Source organism: Halyomorpha halys, unplaced genomic scaffold (assembly GCF_000696795.3).
Source record: "Halyomorpha halys isolate HHAL.00 unplaced genomic scaffold, Hhal_1.1 Scaffold185.1, whole genome shotgun sequence".
Lineage (NCBI taxonomy): Eukaryota > Metazoa > Arthropoda > Insecta > Hemiptera > Pentatomidae > Halyomorpha > Halyomorpha halys.
This window is the reverse complement of record NW_027106126.1, coordinates 1,907,794-1,928,221: the sequence shown is the minus strand read 5'-3', so window position 1 is coordinate 1,928,221 and position 20,428 is coordinate 1,907,794. Positions and strand designations below refer to the sequence as shown.

At 31.0% G+C, this 20,428-nt stretch overlaps 2 protein-coding genes across 5 annotated transcripts; both read right to left on the bottom strand.

The window, feature by feature from the left end:
- Nucleotides 1-270: 270 nt before the first annotated feature.
- LOC106679228 (uncharacterized) lies at nucleotides 271-2,201 on the bottom strand. Its single transcript, XM_014418246.2, has 2 exons — nucleotides 1,654-2,201; nucleotides 271-390 (listed from the first exon to the last, which is right to left on the bottom strand). The coding sequence occupies exons 1-2, from the start codon at nucleotides 2,111-2,113 to the stop codon at nucleotides 284-286; spliced, it is 567 nt and encodes a 188-aa protein (XP_014273732.1). The 5' UTR covers nucleotides 2,114-2,201; the 3' UTR covers nucleotides 271-283.
- Nucleotides 2,202-4,826: 2,625 nt separating this feature from the next.
- Nucleotides 4,827-14,167, bottom strand: LOC106679227 (chromosome-associated kinesin KIF4B). 4 transcript variants are annotated; one of them, XM_014418243.2, is made up of 6 exons: nucleotides 14,068-14,167; nucleotides 10,144-10,197; nucleotides 7,937-8,038; nucleotides 7,803-7,862; nucleotides 6,719-7,729; nucleotides 4,827-4,959 (listed from the first exon to the last, which is right to left on the bottom strand). In XM_014418243.2, exons 1-5 carry the CDS (start codon nucleotides 14,078-14,080, stop codon nucleotides 7,443-7,445), a joined length of 516 nt encoding a protein of 171 aa, XP_014273729.1. In that variant the 5' UTR covers nucleotides 14,081-14,167; the 3' UTR covers nucleotides 4,827-4,959; nucleotides 6,719-7,442. The 4 variants fall into 4 exon arrangements, with proteins under 4 accessions (XP_014273729.1, XP_014273730.1, XP_014273731.1 ...); XM_014418244.2 differs by having other exon boundaries at nucleotides 10,144-10,194; nucleotides 14,068-14,138; XM_067053692.1 differs by lacking the exon at nucleotides 4,827-4,959 and adding an exon at nucleotides 5,314-5,466.
- Between the last annotated feature and the right edge of the window lie 6,261 nt (nucleotides 14,168-20,428).

Below are 20,428 nucleotides of genomic sequence, written 5' to 3'. Positions count from 1 at the left end.
TAATTTATACATATTAATTAATATCTGAAGTGGACCAGTCTTAGTAAAGATGTGACGTTTTTGACTTTGTATCTATGTTTATTTTTTCGAATAACATAAAAATTATACCTTGAACATCACAAGGCTAATTATTTTTTAACTAGCTTTAAGAAAAAAAAGAGATAGCTTGTGCTGAATTTTAACTTCTTCAACTAAGCTTCAACCTCAATAAAATTGTTATTTCTAACAACTTCATTTTAATTTGTAAAAATGATTTTTATTAAAACATCCTTCAAAATACCTATTATATTTGGTAAAAAATATTAACATTCTTTGGCACAAGACTAGGATTTTTCTGCTCTTCATCTCCTACATTCTTGCCAGCTGCTGAGAACATTCTCTTACAGAAACCTAAAAAAAAAAAAAAAGTTTATATAAAATTTAATATCAAATAAACAAAAAATATTCTATTACACAATAGACAAAATTTACAATTAAAAGGAACGATTGTCACATTTTATTCATTTACTAAAATAGAGTAACCTACCTCAATCTCCTTCACAGTATTGCACGTCAGTTACTACTAATAATAATGACCACACTTTTCGTTTTATGAAATGAATAATAGTTGTGAAGAAAATATTCCTTAAACTCTAATTGGTGGGATTAATAACACAATTTGAAAAAATATACTGTTCGCTTTCCTCCAGCACCGTTCGATTGGCATAATGTCTTTAAAAAAAACATAACGTTTCGCAATAAAGTACATATTATGAACATAATTTCATAGCATTTATGGCTTTCAATTTAAACATAGTTACTCAATAAATTTTGGAACATTGATACCATAAACGATCGAAAAATATAACTTTAATAAATGTACTTGTGGAATAATATTGCTAGCTGCTGGCCAAGGATACATGACCAACAGCACGGAGACCTTGAATTGAACAGTGGAATGACTTGAGCTGAATGAGAACAATCGTGTGGGGATTTTTGGTATTCAAGTATCATCATAACAAGTTTCACAATTTTTTTTTCTTAGAAGAAGCAAGGAAGAATATCTTCTGTAATTCCTCACGGCTAAATATATTTTTCAGGGCGGAAAAAAAAAACAGAGAAGTGCAAACTAGATATTAATTTTTGGCCTACACTAAGAAGTTATTAAATTTCTGAACTGTTTAAATACAACAATTGTTTCATAATTATTTTGATTTGTTCTTCCGATTTGAATGATTTCAAATATGACAATGTTTCAATATTTTTTACCAGCGCTATGTATATATAATAATTTTATAATAATCATCATACATATAAATGAGAATAAATATAACAAGTGGAGCCATTCAACGAGGTCTGTAGATTAAAGAAGATAAGAAATAGTAAACACTTAAATATGATAAACAAACCCATTACCGTTTTAACACAACCGAGTTCTAAACACAGATGTTTATAAATTCCGCTATGCTATTCAAATTTAAAGAAAACTTTATTTCGTTAAAATGTAAATGCTAGTTATATCGAAATAATTTTTTACTATTATATTTAATTTTTCATGAAATAATATGTTTCATCTTAATAAATAGATTGTAAATTTTCATCAAAACCATTGTGCATAAATACAACGTTTGATCATCTAGCTACAACTCAGAAAAAGTAAGTTTGCCAACTAACCAAATTTGTGAGGAAATGGAACACCACGGAGAGAATTCTCTTTGGGCTGATCTTCTCGCATCTTATGCATTCTGGAGAGTATTTCCTGAAACTTCTGAGGATTCATTTCATGATGGCCCATTCCACGTTTCCATGGTCTTTTATCATGCCACTCACCACGCGTCTTTCCCTCCCTGTGGCGCCACATATGATGCATGAAATGCGGCATCATGAAAAACCACATTTTGTGAGATTTAGGAGGACCAATGTGGTGTGGTGACTTTTCAAAAGGATTGGCAGCCGTGTGGTCTGATTTTTCAGGCGGATTGGTCTTCATAAGGTCCCGCTTTTCAGCCTCGTTGCGATTGGGACCCAAGTGCCACACTCCGTATGTTCCGTACAACATCTCAGATGAAAGGATAGGACGATCTTCTTGCTTCTTGATAGGCATTATGTTCTCTAAAGAAACTTTTTCAGACATCGCACTCTCTTGACCGTAGAGCCGCAAGAACTGCCAACCGCAGCGGTGGATGTTATACAACTGCGCAGTCGCTTATGACGTACAATCTTTACTTGATTTACTGCTGTGAATGATTCATTTGCTTTGAGTGGTACCGAATTGTACACCTCCTACAGTTTTAACGCATTGTAATAAAATTATTACTACACTTGATAATATTAATAGTACTGTATACTATAAATAATAATGATAGTACTATTAATATTAAAAGTATTATCAGGGCCGAATTAAAATTTTTCGCGCCTTTAGGTTCAAGAGATTTTGCTTCCCCTCTATCATAGCATCGGCAGAGTTAAGAATTGAGGTGTCGATCAGTCAATTATCCGAATAGAATTATGAATTATTTATCACGAAAAATTAAAATTCATAATTACTATTTGGGCCCAAATGAATACCTAGTATTTCAAATGTGAACACTTATCAATACTAAATTAGTTAAATTACCGATAAAAATAGGAGAAAAAGTAGCAATCAGTTAACCAACCATTTAATAATCGAACCTACATTTAAAATTACTATGACAATTTTAAATTAGTTTAAATCAATATATAATGTTATTGATGAAAATACCAACCTTTTAATTAAAAATATTTCCTCAAATCTTGTAGGTTTAATATTATTCGCCAACAAAATATACACGTTCATAATTATTGTAACTAACTCATTGTCAATTGTAAGGAGAAAAAACTAGTAATATATTTCTAAATATGCGTTAGTGGGTCTAGTGGGCGAATCAGGTAAATCTGGGCCTGGGTATTATCAATAGTAAGGGTATTCATGATCTTTAGTTTAACATGTTAAATGGAATAACTCTTGTTAAACGGAGAAATAATTCATTCTTTTAGCATGTTAAAACGATATAACATATAACATGGTTGAGAGTCTGTTACTAAGTCTGTTAAATAAAGAATGACGTCAAACAACAGACCAGCTGCGCTCGTCACCGTTTTGTATGTTGTGTTAGGTCACTTGCTCGTAGTTTGTGTTTTGATTGTGATAGTATTGTTTTGGATGTTTTTAAAACTAATAAAGTAATGGATGACAATAATAATAATGTAATGGCAGTTACCAATTAGCTCATCTTGATTCTCTTCCTCACAATTTAGAAGATCATCAAAACACTCATTGGCCAAACTTTCACTTTTCACTTACTTAAAGGATGTTGTAATAAATTACTGACGGAAAGATTATAAAACAAGTTGCTCAAAAATCCGGTAAAAGCTCTTATGCGTTTGGCATTTAACATGACTTTAAATAGCGCTGCTCACAACCCTATTATAACATTTAACATGATAAAGCATTTTACATTTAACACATCATAAATAGCCCTAGTATACATAATGATGAGAAGATAGTTGACCGTGAATAACACTTAGCTTTCCGATTTCAGCAGGTGAGCAGTCCTGATAAAGGCTAGAAATTCAGGCCCAAACGTTGGCTCTATAAAATAAGTTATTTCAACTTATTTGTGTTATATTTTGACCGCACCCCAACCATCTTCTCAATCAATAGTATAATGTGAATATTGAAATAATATTACTGGAAGATTATTGATTTACCGTGTGTATAGATGAATGGAATATGGTCCGGGTGCGGTAAAAAAAAAACTAAAATAGTAGATAATTATACTATTTTATTGAGCCAACGTTTCGCCCCACGCGACAGGGCTTCGTCAGGGCTAAAAAAGATACAAACACTATACTTACAAAAAGGAAAAAAGAAAAAACATAAATGTAAAAAAACAGGGGTATAAAATGAAAAGTAAGATATAATAAGAAAAATTAAAGGTTGTAAATAGCAAATGAAAAGGGTAATAATAACAGATAAATAAGAGAAGAAATATTAAAGAAAGTACAAATAAAGAGATGAAAAAAGAAAAAAAATGTTTTTTATGTTCATGTTTTACCTTCTTAAGTGTACTTATATTAATTACTTTATTATTAATTTTCTATTATATTTTACACTTTTCTGTATCCCCGCTCATTTGGTATATTTTGTTTCTTAATCACTTACACACATTGTATTCCATTATTTTATACTTTACTTTTCCTTTGTTTTTCTATTTTTTTTTATTCATATTTTTTTTTTATTAATATTTCTTTCCCCCTATTATGTATATTACCATTTATTGTTAACATATAACACCTAATTTAAATACTTTTTTACTATGTTTACTTTACAAATTATTTTCGTTATTGTGGCATAACTGCCATCCCCACTCCTCCCAATACAAACTGTCACTTTGTCTTTGACTGCCGTCATAACAGGAATGCATTCTGTCTCATCATTTGATATGCATTTTTTTTTTCATCTCTTTATTTGTACTTTCTTTAATATTTCTTCTCTTATCTATTTGTTACTATTACCCTTTTCATTTAGACAATTCATGGGGGCGAAACGTTGGCTCAATAAAATAGTATAATCATCTACTATTTGAGTTTTTTTTTTACCGCACCCGGACCATATTCCATTCATCTGAAATAATATTAATAGTATAACATAAATATTCAAGTAATATTAATATTATTTAAAATGCAATATCATATTTTACTTACTTTTTTTTAACATGTATTGAGTTATGAAATAAGATGATAGATTGAAGGGGTGACTAAAATATCTGTTAAAACAGAATTATTAAGACACTCAGTTGAAACAAGGAACTTGATTTTACGAATTATTTAATAGCGGATAAGTCTACGAATTGGTGCGAATTTCGTGATGGATAAAATTCAACCATTATACAATTCCGATGGATAATATTCCGTATTACTTTAGGGATTCGGGGTTCCACCATTTTCCAACTATTACTGAAAGGATTCCGCCATTGGCCTACTAGTACCTAAAGGGTTTCAAAACTAAAAAAAAAGAATAAAAAGTTGGTAACCAATTTTTGTGGGAACCACCAAAAACCCGAAGGACGTTTCGTGTGTAGAGGAAGATCGGGTAGCCACGAACACGTAAACTAAGTAAAAATAAAAAATATAATCTGAAATTAAATAATAAACATATACTTATTATTTATTCTACTCAATAATCTTAAAGGAAATTTGATAGAATCCACAAACATTTTTTGACGGAAATAAAACATAAAATGTCTTCACTACAACTTTATTGTATTTGTTCATACTTCAGAGAAGGTATCCTACACAAAGTTTTCTTTAGGCTGAGTATTTAGTTGACTAATAATTTAAATGTCATTTTTAGCTCATCTTGTCAGGGGTCCATGTAGAAAAGCATGACATATTTTAAAAATCTCTTTACCAACCATGTCCTTGAAAAATGGTTGCCGCAATTGAAAATATAAGAGTTTGCCGCTATAATAAAAAATAACGGCGAATTGAATTTTTGAAAAATTATATATTTTTAACCAAACTACATAATAAGTAAATATGATTGTTGAAAAATAGGTATAGAACTATTTCACGTATACGTCACCAGATGTTCATTTGATTCTTGACAAAACTAAAATTTATGCTTATTTCTATAAGTCAAGAACTATTAGACTTACACTATTTCTTTTAGCTCTTAGATTGCAGATAGTTAAATGTGCCATACAGTTATTACTGACAGCTATATTCAATGGTTTAGCAGTTTCCATGTTATTTGTCAAAATAAAAACATAAAATATTAATTTCGAATTGTAAAAAATAAATTTTGGTTTTTAGAAACTAGATATCAAGAACTCAACAGACATACAATCTTCAAACAGCACTCAAATTTGGGCATCAAATATCTTATGATATAGTTTCTAATCACTATCTCCTTAAGAGTAACAGTTTTCATGATATTTGTCAAAATGAATTTAAAAAATATAGATTTTTCGTTATTTGGTAAAATAAAAGTTAGTAAATGATAAATACATTAATAACAATAGATATAACATTTAAAACAACACAAACACTGTTAATTATTGTAGTATAGATTGTAATGATGTGTTGTGATATTAAAGCTGATAGATCATAAATTAATCAGATGTTATCATAAATACAGATAATGATATTAATTAGAAAAGTATTTTAAGTAAGCTCCTCGGCAAACATGGGCCATCACTGCAAAACTGCCTTCAGCGGACCCAGCAACCACTCTTAAAATGCCATCCGGTAATACAAGACTAAAAGCCTGTATATACTCATCATTTATAATTGTCTATATGTATATGTTTTTAGGAGGTAATATTGATAATAAATAATATAATATTGATTGGTTTATGAGGTAAGAAGAAAAAAAAAATCAGAAATGTAATAATCCGAACATTGAAAAATTATTCTAGACAGTTTTATAAAATTGGCATATATCCAAGTCTCAGGTTAACTCAAAATAGAATCCACACAATCAATAAAGCACCAAAAAACATTTATGTCAAATTGTATATTTATACGTTAGATTGATAATTTTTTTCTATTCTATTCAAGGCAATATTAACATTAAACAGCACTTGACTTAAATTACAATAAATTCCTACATTACTAGACAGTGTGAACAAAGAAATAGAAAATTACTATAAGGTATACACACAACCAAAAATAAGAGTAAACTAACATTATCAATTTTCTTTTTTTTTTTTACCATTAAGGGATGCATCAAGGGAGGGTCAAAAAGGTAATATGTTGTTTGCCTGAACAACAAGTTCATTATATTATCTTTAATCATCTAGAATTTCCATTTCTCAACCAGACATATTCCTCTATATCAAAAAGGTAATATGTTGTTTGCCTGAACGAGTTCGCCATATTATCTTTGATCATCTAGAATTTCCATTTCTCAACCAGACATATTCCTGTATATCATAATTAGATACAGAAAGAGTTTTGGATTTTTTGTTAATTATCAATAGAGCTTATAAAATAGAAATAAAATGTTAGTTGGTTCTTATAACATATGAGGGTTCAATATTAAAAAGATTTTTGTAAGTTATAATCACCTGTTAAATTATGGTTAAAAAAACAATAAGCTGAGTAAATATATTAGTTATATTCAAGGCAATATTGACATTAAACAAAAGTCAACAAAAACATTTAAAGTTTCATGATTTGAATCTATAATACCATTAAAAAAAACACACATAAAAAAAAACAAAAAACAGAAGAACCCTCTATATTTGAAAAAAATTGAGTATGTTACAATAAGGTCAATTTAACATTTTAAAGGTCTTGAAAATATGCATAATGCTGGAAATGTCAATTGTTTAAATTGAAAGAATTGAGGTAATAAGCTGTATTTATTTAAAGATAAACACTTTACATACAAAACATGACAAATCCATATTCCCAAAAAAATCACTTTAACTCCTTTATTTTTTATTTAATTGCTGTTTAATTAATTTCAGTCGAAGCTCGTGCTCCTCCTTCATAAACTGTTCTTTTAGGTTAAATTCCTTTTCTGCCAATTTCCGCTGTAGTAGCAGTTCATATTCTTGCTTATGCTTCATCAATTTGAGCTTCAGAAAATGAATTTCTTTCTTCTGCTGCATTGTCATTTTAAATTGCTCTTCATTTTGCATTTTCTGCATCTGGGAAATTCGCATCTTCTCTTCTGTCCACTGTGAAATATTTTGTTTCATAAGTGACTTCTGTAAACCTAAAATGCATAGCAAGAATTAGCTCATGTTCAACAAAATTATAAACTAAGAATTTATAAACTGCTTCATTACTTTGCTTTAATAGGGTAGAGCTCTGTTCCCTCAAGTTACTTTGATTGTATGAATTCCAATCTGATGAAAGAAAAACAAATTAGTAACAAAAAAGGAAAAATAGAATAATAATAGATGACTTAATTTAAAAGTACATTTCTTTTGTTCAAGTCCATCTTGAAGTTTCCTTTTCTTTCCAACTGTTTCTAAAAAGTCTTCTGACACTTTTTTGGTACTCTTGTTAAATACTTCCTTGACTGTAAACATACATACCATTTCTGAATAACCCCAAAAATTAAAATATAAAAATATAGAAAATAATTAATCATATAAAAACATTTGGGTAAATTTCTACCTTTGTTGTCATTACCTTGGATGTTGCTACGGGATTGACGGAAGAGATAGAATTTGATTGTTATAATAACAATTGACAAGATTGTTGTGAAATGTTTTACTCAAAGAGTGACTAAAAATTTGTTTAGGGCCACTGAGTAGTATGAGACTATCATATGGCCTATGCACAAAAAGTAGTAGATACCCTAGAATGCTCTAATTATATTAGAGATTTGTTGTTTTCAACCACCTACAAGAACTTTTATATATTCATATTGAGCGTATTTGATCAAATTCTACCCTTTGCTTAGAGGTGCTGTCAAACAGGACTCAGCAATGGAAGACTACCACTGATCACATGTCGTCAATCAAAATCTTAATGGAGACAGGAAGAAGATTTGGTATAAGTACCTACCATTTATTAGTCGATTTCAAAGCTACTTATATTAAGAAAGGAATACTAAAGTAAGGGATCCCATTGAAACTTGTACATCTGATCCACCGAATAATAAGACTGTGAGAGTGAAGTGTTCTATAAGAATTTAAGAGAGTACATCTGTGAAATTTTGCCCACTGAAGAATCTCTGCCATGCCTTAATTTTAACTTCAGCATATTAGAGCGGAGGGCTTAATAGATAAAAAGCTCAACAGCGGTAGAACATAACCCATAACACTCTCGAAATTCTTCCCTCTGCACTATGTCTTGTAATTTCTTCACCACCGTACTCTGCAGGCAGACAATCCAATCCTTCAGCTCTATAGTAATTTAATTTCTCTATGGCACGCTAGACTTCATCTTTATCTGGGGGCTAGTTTCTCACCAGACAGGTACAGTGATTCCCCCCATTGCTCAGAAAGTCAGTCCAATTATAAACTTTCACACTTAAGGAACAACAGATTTGTAAATCACCAGTATAAAAAAATGTTCAATGCAATAATAAGATATATTTTGAGAGACATGAAATTTATATCTTCAGTGGAGCTCTTCCTAATGTGAAGTGCATCAGCCTTCCTTCCAATAGTAAATGAACTCCCTGAAGAAGGGATAGTTCTCTACTTCAATCAGAAGAGGGAAGTCCAACTGGGTGAGAGTGAAGATCCTGGTTTTTATCAACCTGGCTTGATGTACTTCCATGGCAGTTCTATCCACCACTACATGTTCTGCTGTTCCAGAGAAGAGAATTCACAGCTAAGGCACAGGGGGTTGATGTTCTTTCTGAAACTCTGCAGCTTTCCCTGGAACCCTCCTTGCTCTGTTAGGATCAGTAAAACCCAGCAGTCTGGGAGGACCCATTTAGTAGCCTTCAATGTTGCACAGACGGTGGAGAACAACTTTCTCAAAGTAGCACCATTTTGCCTTTCCATCCATTGTCTATTCCACTCTTCTATCGAGTCATCCCGCAATATCTTCTTCCACAAATTCAGAGTCTCACCAATTCTCTCAGGGAGCCTCTTCAGTAGCTATACCAGCCCCTGCCTCTTCACTTTGTATTTAACGAAATCCTCCTTGAGGATGAGATAAAGGGGCATCACTCTGGCTAACACTTGCACTGCCTCATGCGACACTGTCCTGTAGGTCTTTGTGACCCTCACCAGAGCTAGTCTCTGTATGGTAGCCAGCCTCTTTGTTTCTCGTGAAGGTTTGGCTCCACTCAGGGAATACATACCTCACGATACCCAAGACTACACATTTGAAAATGGTCATTGTAGTGGGGTACTTGAGGCCCCAGAATGCATTCCCTAGTCTGCTAGTAAATAGAAGCTTCACTCTTTCTCTGAGGTATTCCAGAAATTAGTTTAAAACTATCATAAAATACAAATACTGCTAATCATTAATACTTTCTACCAATTTACATGGTTTATGGATGTAACAGCCATCAACTCCTGTATCCAAATCCATGAGTGTAATGGGATAATAGACAGGCTAAGGAAAAGGTAATCCAGTAAGGATAAATAACATTAAATAGTAGTTAAATTATACTTTGACTACCAGCATAAAAAATATAAGTTAGTAAAACTAATTTTTTACCTTCATCTGGGATACGCATCTCGACTTCCTGTTTGACATGGATCTGTCCTTCTGCTGACAAGTAAGAAATATTAAAAGAAAACATCTCATTACACATGCCAAAAATCAAATATCAAAATTTAAAATAAAAACTTTTAGTAATAATTTTTCTGCAAGAGTTGAAAATATGTAACAAAAATAATATTAATTAAATAACTTTTTTATTTTTTATCACACACACACACACACACACACACACACACACACATTGGTGTGTGATAATAAATGACATATTGATATACCATAATTTTGATATAATGATTGATAAAAGTAACACATTAGTAGAAAAATTAGTTATTCATCATTTTCAATTCAATTATTATATCTATTCTTATTTATTTATCCAGCACTTATTTAGTTGTTTATATAGTTGAAGGGTTTATAGGGTTCAGGGTTTACAAGAATATGACAAGCCACAGGATGAAAACCATTCAGAACAGCAGTTTTAAAAAATTATAGAATTCTTATATAGTACTAATTAATGCTTTATATAGTTAATATTCCATAATGTTTTGAACAGTAAATATTTTTAACGAGAAGCATTTTGCACAAAATCATAATTGTTTTTGTTTTCTGTAAAATCATGAATTGAAAGCCCTCTACAGATAGTTTTAACAAAAACAAATTCTACTTGCTTTTGAAGAAAATGTTTACCCCTTTGGGAACTTTTTATTGTTGTTGTTGTCTGGGGCTTTAGGGCGTAAAACCCTGAGGTCATCAACGCCCATGTTTCGTGCTTTATAATTCTGTTTCAGATAACAATGTGTAGTTTTCTACACGCCTGTATCACTCCATAATAAATTACATTACATTTACTAAATGTTTAATGTTTATAGTTGTAAATTTCAATAAAGATAAATAGTGTTGGCATTAATAAATAAGCTTTTATTTACTTATTTGTGTTCTTCACTCACCGTATCCCTAATCATTTATTCATATATATAAATATATATAAGTAATCCACGGCCAACTATGTACTCATAATAATGCTCTTGAAAGGTAGAACCTGAGGTACGGCAATCTTTTTTTTCAAACCAAACGCCTATTGCCAAACTCATAATTTCCCAGATTCCTAGTAGTTTTTCCTTTTCGAATCCGAGGTTAAAAAAAAATAGTAATAAATAAATTTAACTTATAAATTAATTATTATTGACTTTAGGAAGGGCTGGAAGAGAGGGGGACTCCAGTCCTGAGGCAGAAGTTACTCCAGGGTCCGGCTAGGGCACACGCATGAAAAGCCAGCGGCAGAATTTAATAGAATTTGTGTTTTAGATTTCCTGCCGTTGGCAGTAACAGCCTGCAACTCTACCAAACCGTCACTCACAGCTTTACCAGCCAACCGATCTCAAACAGCCTCATCTCATAGCTATATTCCATTGTTTCCCTAATGATGTCAGTTATCAAATCCTAACTGACATTTTGTTTGGTAGTGATACTTTCTTACAACAGTCATTGCTTAATCAAACAAAACCATGACTGTATTTAATTGATTCATAATGATGTAATGGAAAATGGAAAAGATCATTATTTGAAAACATCAGCGATTGTTTCAGCCTAGAGAACATTAGCATCATTTGATTGAAGTAGAATTTATTAGGGTCATTAAAAAAGTTTGAACGCATTGATTTTCCACTGATTAAATACACTACATTAATTCCTAGAGAAATAAATACTCACTCTCAAACTAATTCTAAGAAATATCACAAATTAACATTGGTTTTTTGGATTAGTATATGGATCGACCCACTACCAAACAATTTTATTCAGTTTAAATTAAGTTGAAAAAAAAAATCAATCTAGTTGGTTTTCTTAATGCTATTGTTAGAGGTTCAGAAATATTTTCTTTCATAGAACTATACCGGTATCTAGATATATCTAAATTTTTATATACAGCCCGTAAATGATCCAACCCGTCTATGATATTATTATCTCAAACCTAAAAACAAAATAAAACCAATGGATTAAATGTAGTTTAAAAAAATCACGATTTCAGGATTATTTTTTATAGTATAATGCCTATTGATGTCACTTCGAAAACAACTTATCATTAGAGTATCATTCCTAAATGTGAGAGCGCGTAGAACATTGGTAAGGGTGTGCTTCTAACAAAGGATCAGGGTTCAAATCCGGCTGAGGCAGATAATTATTTTCTGTGCCAATGTAGCCATGTGTGTAGGTCACTCAGCCTCATGAAGTGGGTACCCTTAATTGGGTAAAAAATCGTGGTCTAGCATGATTTTGAGCAAATCGCCTGCTCGCACAACCGTTAGTCGTGTAACATTACACCCTTACAAAGTACCCCCATGAAGGGTCAAGGGTGCAGTAGCGGTACAGATTTAATTTTTTTTTCTAAGTTAAGCTAAAATTTAATTTTTAAACATTAATTCAACTAAAACAGTCACCGTTATAATATATTTGTTTAAAATTACAAACCTCAAATCCTATATCCTACAAAAACCTGCAATTCAAATTCTCTGTCCAATCCCGTACTACCAGGTCCCGTTTATCTGACATCTTCTACCCTACACCTCACCGAACTGCTGCGTTTGATAAATCGTTTTTTACCCGAGCTGCATATCTCTGGAACTCCATTCCCTCTAACATACGTCATGTACCAACCCATAACTTTCTTCAATGTGGTACTTGAGTATTTCCTCTCCGAAAGTCATGCCCTTATAGTCCCGCCGGTGTCCGTGAAGCCCAAAGAGGACCTCAAATGGTGAAAAACCCGTAACTGCATGTATGGAATGATTATATGCTGCAATCGCCTAAGGCATAGCCACGTCCGATTCTAGTCTCTGGTCGACCTAATATAATCAACGTGCCATGAAGCCACTCTATGTTTCCTCTACTCTTAGGGTGCCCTGGTATGTTGAGATGCCATATTACGTCAAGGTCCTTCATTTCCTTTTGAATCATGGCATTGTCAAATTCTCTGCTTGAATCTGATGAGATGCGCTCCGGAACTCCGTATAGCGGAACTATAAACTGGATGATAGTCAAAAAAGCACAAAACATTGTTCAGATGTGATGTGAATAAAGAAGTGAATGACCCTGATTCCAGAATGTTAAAAACTTTGATAAATGAATCATTCAACTTAAAGGTGACATGCTGAGCAATTTCTAAGCCGCTGTTATCTTTTGAAACATTAAAAATCAAAAATATCAATTTTAGGAGTCGAAATTCACCAATGAGACTTGAAAATGACTAGAAAGTATTTGGTTAAAAAGAAAGAAATAACCATAGAAGTGGCCAGTCTATGATAGGAGCATGGTATAAACATGCTCTCCTATGATAGGAGCCTATCAGAAAAGCATGCAGATTCCCTTTCAATCATATTAAACTGAACAACACTCAATAAATTGTTTTAACTTTGCACTGGACACAGGTCGATTTATTGACTTCTTTGATATATATTTCTCCCTCATGACTGTAGTAATAATATTCACTATAATATCACTAAATCTCTTAAATCATTGTATTTACACTGTAAATATCATATCCAAATGAAAAAAAATACATGGGAATTATGCCCTATGAATGACTAATTTGGTTAAAAAAGAGAGAAACCAGACAAGTTAAAGCTGTTCAATTAACTTTATCTTGTTATTTTCTAAATACAAATATTTATAGCTGAAAACGTAAATCAAACAGTACCAATACAAGATTGATGGCATTATTGTAATTTAAGTTAAGTTTATAGGATTAATTCAAACAACAAATTGTGACTGAATGAAATCTAATTCAAACAGTAAAATTAATAAATGAACCAATGGCAAATCAAAAACCTCTTAGTTCTATTCAGGATTTACAACTAATTATGTACCATGGGTCAGTAAATTAGATTAAATCAGCCAGAGAGTAAAAGTAATTTTGTTACTAACCAATTTGATCCATTGTTTTCAAGGAAATATCACTCAATAGTAAGTAAAGACATCAAATAACCAGAAGTCTGATACAAAGAGATATGTGTCGTTCAGGAACGAACTACAGAATTCAGAACGGCCTAACGTTTAAAGGCCCCCTACCACTCAATATTTCATGCATTAAATATATTTCAGTTATATTCAAAATCCTTTCGTGAGTTACAGGCGCTCCGGCGAGATTTTTCTAAACTCCCTCTTTCCTCTCCTCAAAATAGACTAGTAGCTTATTTTCTAAAATGGCAATGTTTTTACTTGAGCCCTTGAGCCTTGATAACCAAAAGGTTTTACACATTTAAAGAATAGATTATTATTATTTTTGGCTAACACCTGGTTATTTCAGGACTCCCGTTTAATTCCGTTCTATCAGTTTTTTGGAGTTAAAAGGACCCACTAAAATGAAAATAAATAGAGAAAATCTTTACATTATTGGATAAATTTGAGTATGTATTTGTTTACTAGGAATTATGAAATTATTCTCCCGGCTGACGTCATACAACGCTATCTTTTCTATAACTTCAGGATTAGTGACCAATATTAACTCTTTACATTGTAGGTCATGCATCACTAAATGTTTAGCTAGTATTGATGTTGGTGTACTTCTTAGACAATCACGAATGATATTAGTTAATAGCACAATTATTGCATCTCTCTCGTTGGATTACTCTATTATGCTGACCGCCTTTGGCATTTAAGATATATTAAATTACTAATTGGATTTTAAGATTTCAATTTGCTTTTGCTTAACATGTTTTTATGTCTCAAGGTTTATAGACTAAGTTGTAATAAAGTTGTTAAATCCAAATTAATCTTGGAAGTTTATAAACTAAAGATATTGAGTTAGTCCACTAACATATTGCCATTCAATTCAGTGTGATATCCTATCACTACTTTGATTTTACTAATTGAATTAGATTTGTTTTATTGATAATACTTAAAAGGATTTGTTCATTAGCTTGGCTTTGCAAATTTAACTTAAATTGTAATGTTGTCATCAACCCGATATTTGTTTCCTCTGTTTACCCTTTCATGTCTAAATAATTGTATTTCTGTAAAGAATTAAATAGCTGATGAAACTGAGATAACATTAAGCTTTCGTTTTTAGATTCAATACTACATTTAGTGCTTACTTTTCATTAATTTTTAATCCTCTAAGCTATGTAATTAACGGAAACCTAGTTCTAGATATTAAAATATTGAATTTACAATTTTTTGTTTATGTTAAAGAATTTAATGGTGTATTGAAATTTTCTATTGACTAAGTAATAAAATGAATTTTTAAGCTTTTAGACACTTAATTTTTATTTATTAATTTTATTCAAAATATTTTAGTACTTTCCTGTCCATTTATATAAGGAAATCATGATTTCTCTCGTGTCCATCCTTCATCATTATTATTGGACATTGTTGCAGCTCTGATAATTCCTACCATCATAGAGAACTATCCACGGATTAAGTATTTATTAGACTTCACATTGCTAATTGGTCGGGAAATATATTTCTTAATTTTAAATGGATTAAAGGCCTTAGTAATGGAAAACTCAAAATTCCTTCTTATACTACTATTATATTATTATTGCTTTATATACATTACAGCTGCAAACTTTTGCTTGCTCAAAAGAGATAACAAAGTTTCCATCTCAGTGGAGGTTGGGCCTATAGTAACTTTTAGCGTTATGTATAAATGAGTTTTGATGTTCTTGCCGCTAGAGCTTGTATTGTAATGAGTATCTTAAATGCTTAAAACTCATACACAACTAATATTGGTTGTTTTCAATGTCTTGCCATTTATCACATAAACTATATTCTCTTCTTTTTTAATTCATACTCAATTTTTTAATAAACAAATCAAAATTGTGTATGTAATAATGCATAAGGGTCATTTTCCGAACATATAATTTAACAATTGTTGTTCATGGTCTGTTTTTGTGGTTGTTTTCAAAGGATCGAATATGATGTTCAAAAGATTTATTATGGTGGATTATATACTATTGTGAAAATTAACTAAGTGTTGTTAATAAGATAGGCATCTTCTTGATTAATTCTTTAAATTTATATGATTTAAAGAATGCTTTAGAATTTAAAGCACTTTATTGATCAAATAATAGTATTTTATTTTAATTAATCATTTTTTATTAGCTTTATCAATTCAATAAAACTATTTACTATCTATCCTTTTAATATCAACTTCAGTGTTCTTCTGGTAAAGTGATCTTATAAATGTATCTATTTCAGTGCTAATCTATTGCCATCAAATAAATCTAGATTTATTTTTAATGCATAAATCACATCATATTTATAATAATGATTTATCAGGTTATACTTATACTTTTAAAATTATTGCAGATAATTAAGTTTTTCATTTATTTTTCTACTGCCAACATGACCATAAAATGATGGATCTTATCATCTAAAGCCGTTAGAGATGTAAATCTCTATCAGATGCTTAATAAATTAATGAGAATCTCACCATCCTTAACAGTATTTCTTAACTTTTCTTTTTCCACTTTGTTGGGTTTTTGATCTTTCATTATTTCTTTAAAGTAGATAATATACTATACAATTATCTTTCTTTTGATAATATTCTGGATGTATATATATATATTGTAGTTTGTAATAATATACATTTTTAAAATTCATAAAAGTTATTAATGTTTAAATTTGATGGAAATCCCATTTCCTTTTTGTTAATTTATTAAAGTTTTGCTGGTGACATAGTTTGAGTAATAATAAATAATTGAGAAAGTTTGGGATGTAATATTGGATATACGCTTGTTATTAAGGAATGAATCCTGACTCGTACTTCTTTAATCATTTTGTGACTCAAAAATATTTTATAGATTTCCTTTAATCATTCTGAACCCATAAATATTATTACATATAGTGAATTTTCAACTTTATTTAAAGTTTAGGATTCATGTACCCATTTTTTCTTTTCTTTTTTTTCCAAACTCACACTTTTTTCGGAGGATGGGCACATATAAAAATTAATGTTACTTTATTATTATTTTTTTCCTGAATTTGGGAATGATAACTATCCATAGTTTAACTTCTTTCCTTTGACTACATCCACTAAAAGATTTAATCCTTCAACACCATTCCTCTTTAAAGCTTTTCAATACTTTATTCAATTTTCAATTGAAATATTAAGTAAATCTTTATGTTAATTAGCTTTTCAAATGATCTTGATACTGTATTATTTTAAGCCATGAAATATTGATAAGTGAAGAACAATCATTTTTGAATGAGTTCTGTGTTTCATTAAGTCTATTATTGGGGTACATGTGTTGTACCATTATTTTAGGTAATGTACAAATCACCTAAATATCTTAAGTAGTGATAAATAACGTGCTATCTGATGCACAAACCTTATCTTCCAGACAGTACCTCTTTTAGGACAAGAAAATCTTGTTTGAATGTGTAAAATGAAAATTAATTGAATGAGGAGAAGATGGTTGGGGGTGCGGTCAATGAAAAACACAAATAAGTACGATTAACTTATTTAAAAATAAGTTAATCGTAAACTTATTTTAAAATAAGTTAATCGTACTTATTTGTGTTTTTCATTGACCGCACCCCCAACCATCTTCTCCTCATTCATCATCCACGGTCAACTATCTCTCATAATTTTGAAAATTAATTGAGATCCAAGGAATGTTATCAAGATTGAGAAATAAGTTGTAATTCATCTTTGTTTTAATAATTTTTCTTCTTATTGTTTAATTAAAAAAATATTGTTACTGTTGTCTATTATCTATAATTGACTCGTATAAAAAGTGATAGCAAATTTCATTTTTAAAAAATGTGTAAAACCAATAAATTAATGAGGTAACATCTTTCTGTAAAATTTATAAAAACGATGCTTTACTATTTTTCCCCCCAATTACTGTTGATTTCAACAAATAAATAAATAACAAAATAAAGTTTATTCTGTTTTTGTTCACTAGTTGCCTAGAAGAGGATTGGTTAAGTAATAACTATCTATATTTTTAGTCGTAATATAATGTTTTTGTTATTGTTTATTCCTTAATAGGGTTATTTATTATTTATAGGATTAGAGGATTTCCATGACAAGATAGAGGAGGACAAGATCTCATGGAGACTAATATGGATATGAAGAAATATGTATTATCTCATGATACATGTGAAATGTGTCATAAATGTCATTATTGTGCTTTTACAGCAGTTGATAGTAATTTAAAACTACATATCCAACAGCCTTGGCATCCAAACAAACAGCTTGTTCATGACTAAGTCAGTGGGTACTTTAGAAACCCAGGTGACAGCTCAGTGAACAGATGAGGGGTCATATCAATGTTCAGATTGTTACCATAAAACAGTTCGAGAAAGTGTTTTAAAAAAACATATAATACCTTGTCATTCAGGTGAGAGGTCTCATCGATGTCCTTATTGTGACTACAATGCAGTCCAAAAGAATCATTTAAAAATACATATTATGGCCCAGCATACAGATGAGAGGCCACATACCTATCATTGTGATTTCAAAACAGTAAAAACTGGTACATTGAAAACACATGTAATGGGCCTTCATTTAGGTGAGAGGCCTCATCAATGTCCACATTGTGACTATATTGCAGTTCAAATGAATCACTTGAAAACACATTTAATAGCCCGACATACCGATTAATAATGTCCTAATTGTGACTATAATGCAGCAAGAGAAAGTGTTTTAAAAAAAACATGTAATGGCTCATCATTCAGGGAGAGGCCTCATTATTCCCTTCATTGCGACTATAAAGCAGTCAAAATCGATCATTTGAAAGGACATATAATGGCCCGGCATGAGGGTGAGAGGCCTTATAAATGTTCTAATTGTGACTATAAAGCAGTAACAATATATACATTGAAAAAGCATATTAAGGCCCAACATAGGGGTGAATAGTTTCCTCAATATCCTCATTGTGATAAATAGGTATTGGTATTGGTATCTGGTGGGGGAGGGACTAGTCTGGCAAGTGGGCCTAGTGGTCTTTTTTGCCAACCGCTGGTGCCTACCAAAGTTGCTGCTGTGTACTAGCCAAGGTGGGAGTGCCAAGATTCATTTCTTGGGACTGCTGATAAATAGATATTAACTGCCCCAGGTGCGAATCGAACCTACAACATTCCACACCGGGTGCTCTGGGGCGTATGTCCCAACCCGCACAGTCCTTATTTAACTTTGATAAATAGGTAATTTAAAAAACTTGTATAATGACTCATACAACTAACAAGCCTCTCGAATCTGATTATTATGACTTTAAAACAGTAAAAGTGGTACATTTATAGCGCATGTAATAGTCCATGATTTTGGTGAGATGCCTCACCAATATCCTCATTGTGACTATACATCAGTGAGATAGAGTATTTTTAAACTGCCCTATAATAAAAAAAAAAATTCATCAAAGTCCTCATTGTGACCATAAAATAGTGAATCAAAATCCCATCATTTAAACAACACGATCTTAGGGCAGGTCTATTTTGTTGGTGATAGGGTTCATCGATGCCTATATTTTGGGTGGGAGGCCTGATTAATGTCTTAATAGTGACTAGTAAGCATAGTAATAGTTACTTGGAAAAATCACATAATGGCATAATACATGTTAAATGAGAAGCCTAGTCAATATCCTGGTGATTATAAATCTACTAAATATCATTAATATTCAGAATAGTAGGAGATACTGATTTAAAAAGATGTACTATAGAATGCCCTGATGGTGTGGTGGGAAGCCTTAGTATGCGAATTGTGTCTACTAAGTGATGACAATTAGTAATTTAAAAACAGATAGAGTACTTTCTGCAGGAATGAAGTCTCATCGGATATATTATTTTTGATGTTACTTTGCCTGGTTTTTTAAATTTAATATAAAACTATTTGGATTAAGTTCTCCCTTATTATACTGGTGAAACTAATCTCGTTTGTGAAATTCATTGCTTAAATAACATAACCAGTAGTGTGCCATCCTAAGTGCTCAGTATGAGAAATATATTTATTACTTTAAGAATTTAAGATACATTTTTATTATTTCTGTATGATGTTGTAATTACAGTAACATGTGGGGTGTATTTTTTTTCATTTTCATTGTTACTGAAAGTGTTATGCACTAATTTACCTAGAATTCGAAATTTTTAATGATGGCAATACTTCTTCTTATTAAATATTTCATAAAAAGTAAGAGGAAGTACAAAACAAATGTGTGAACTGTTGCATTGATTCAAGAATAAATGTTTTTAAAAACTCTCATTGCCTGATGGTCAAGACATTTAGAAACGTATTTAATTAATGTATTTATTCTAAAAACACTAAGCATATTGAATTATATAT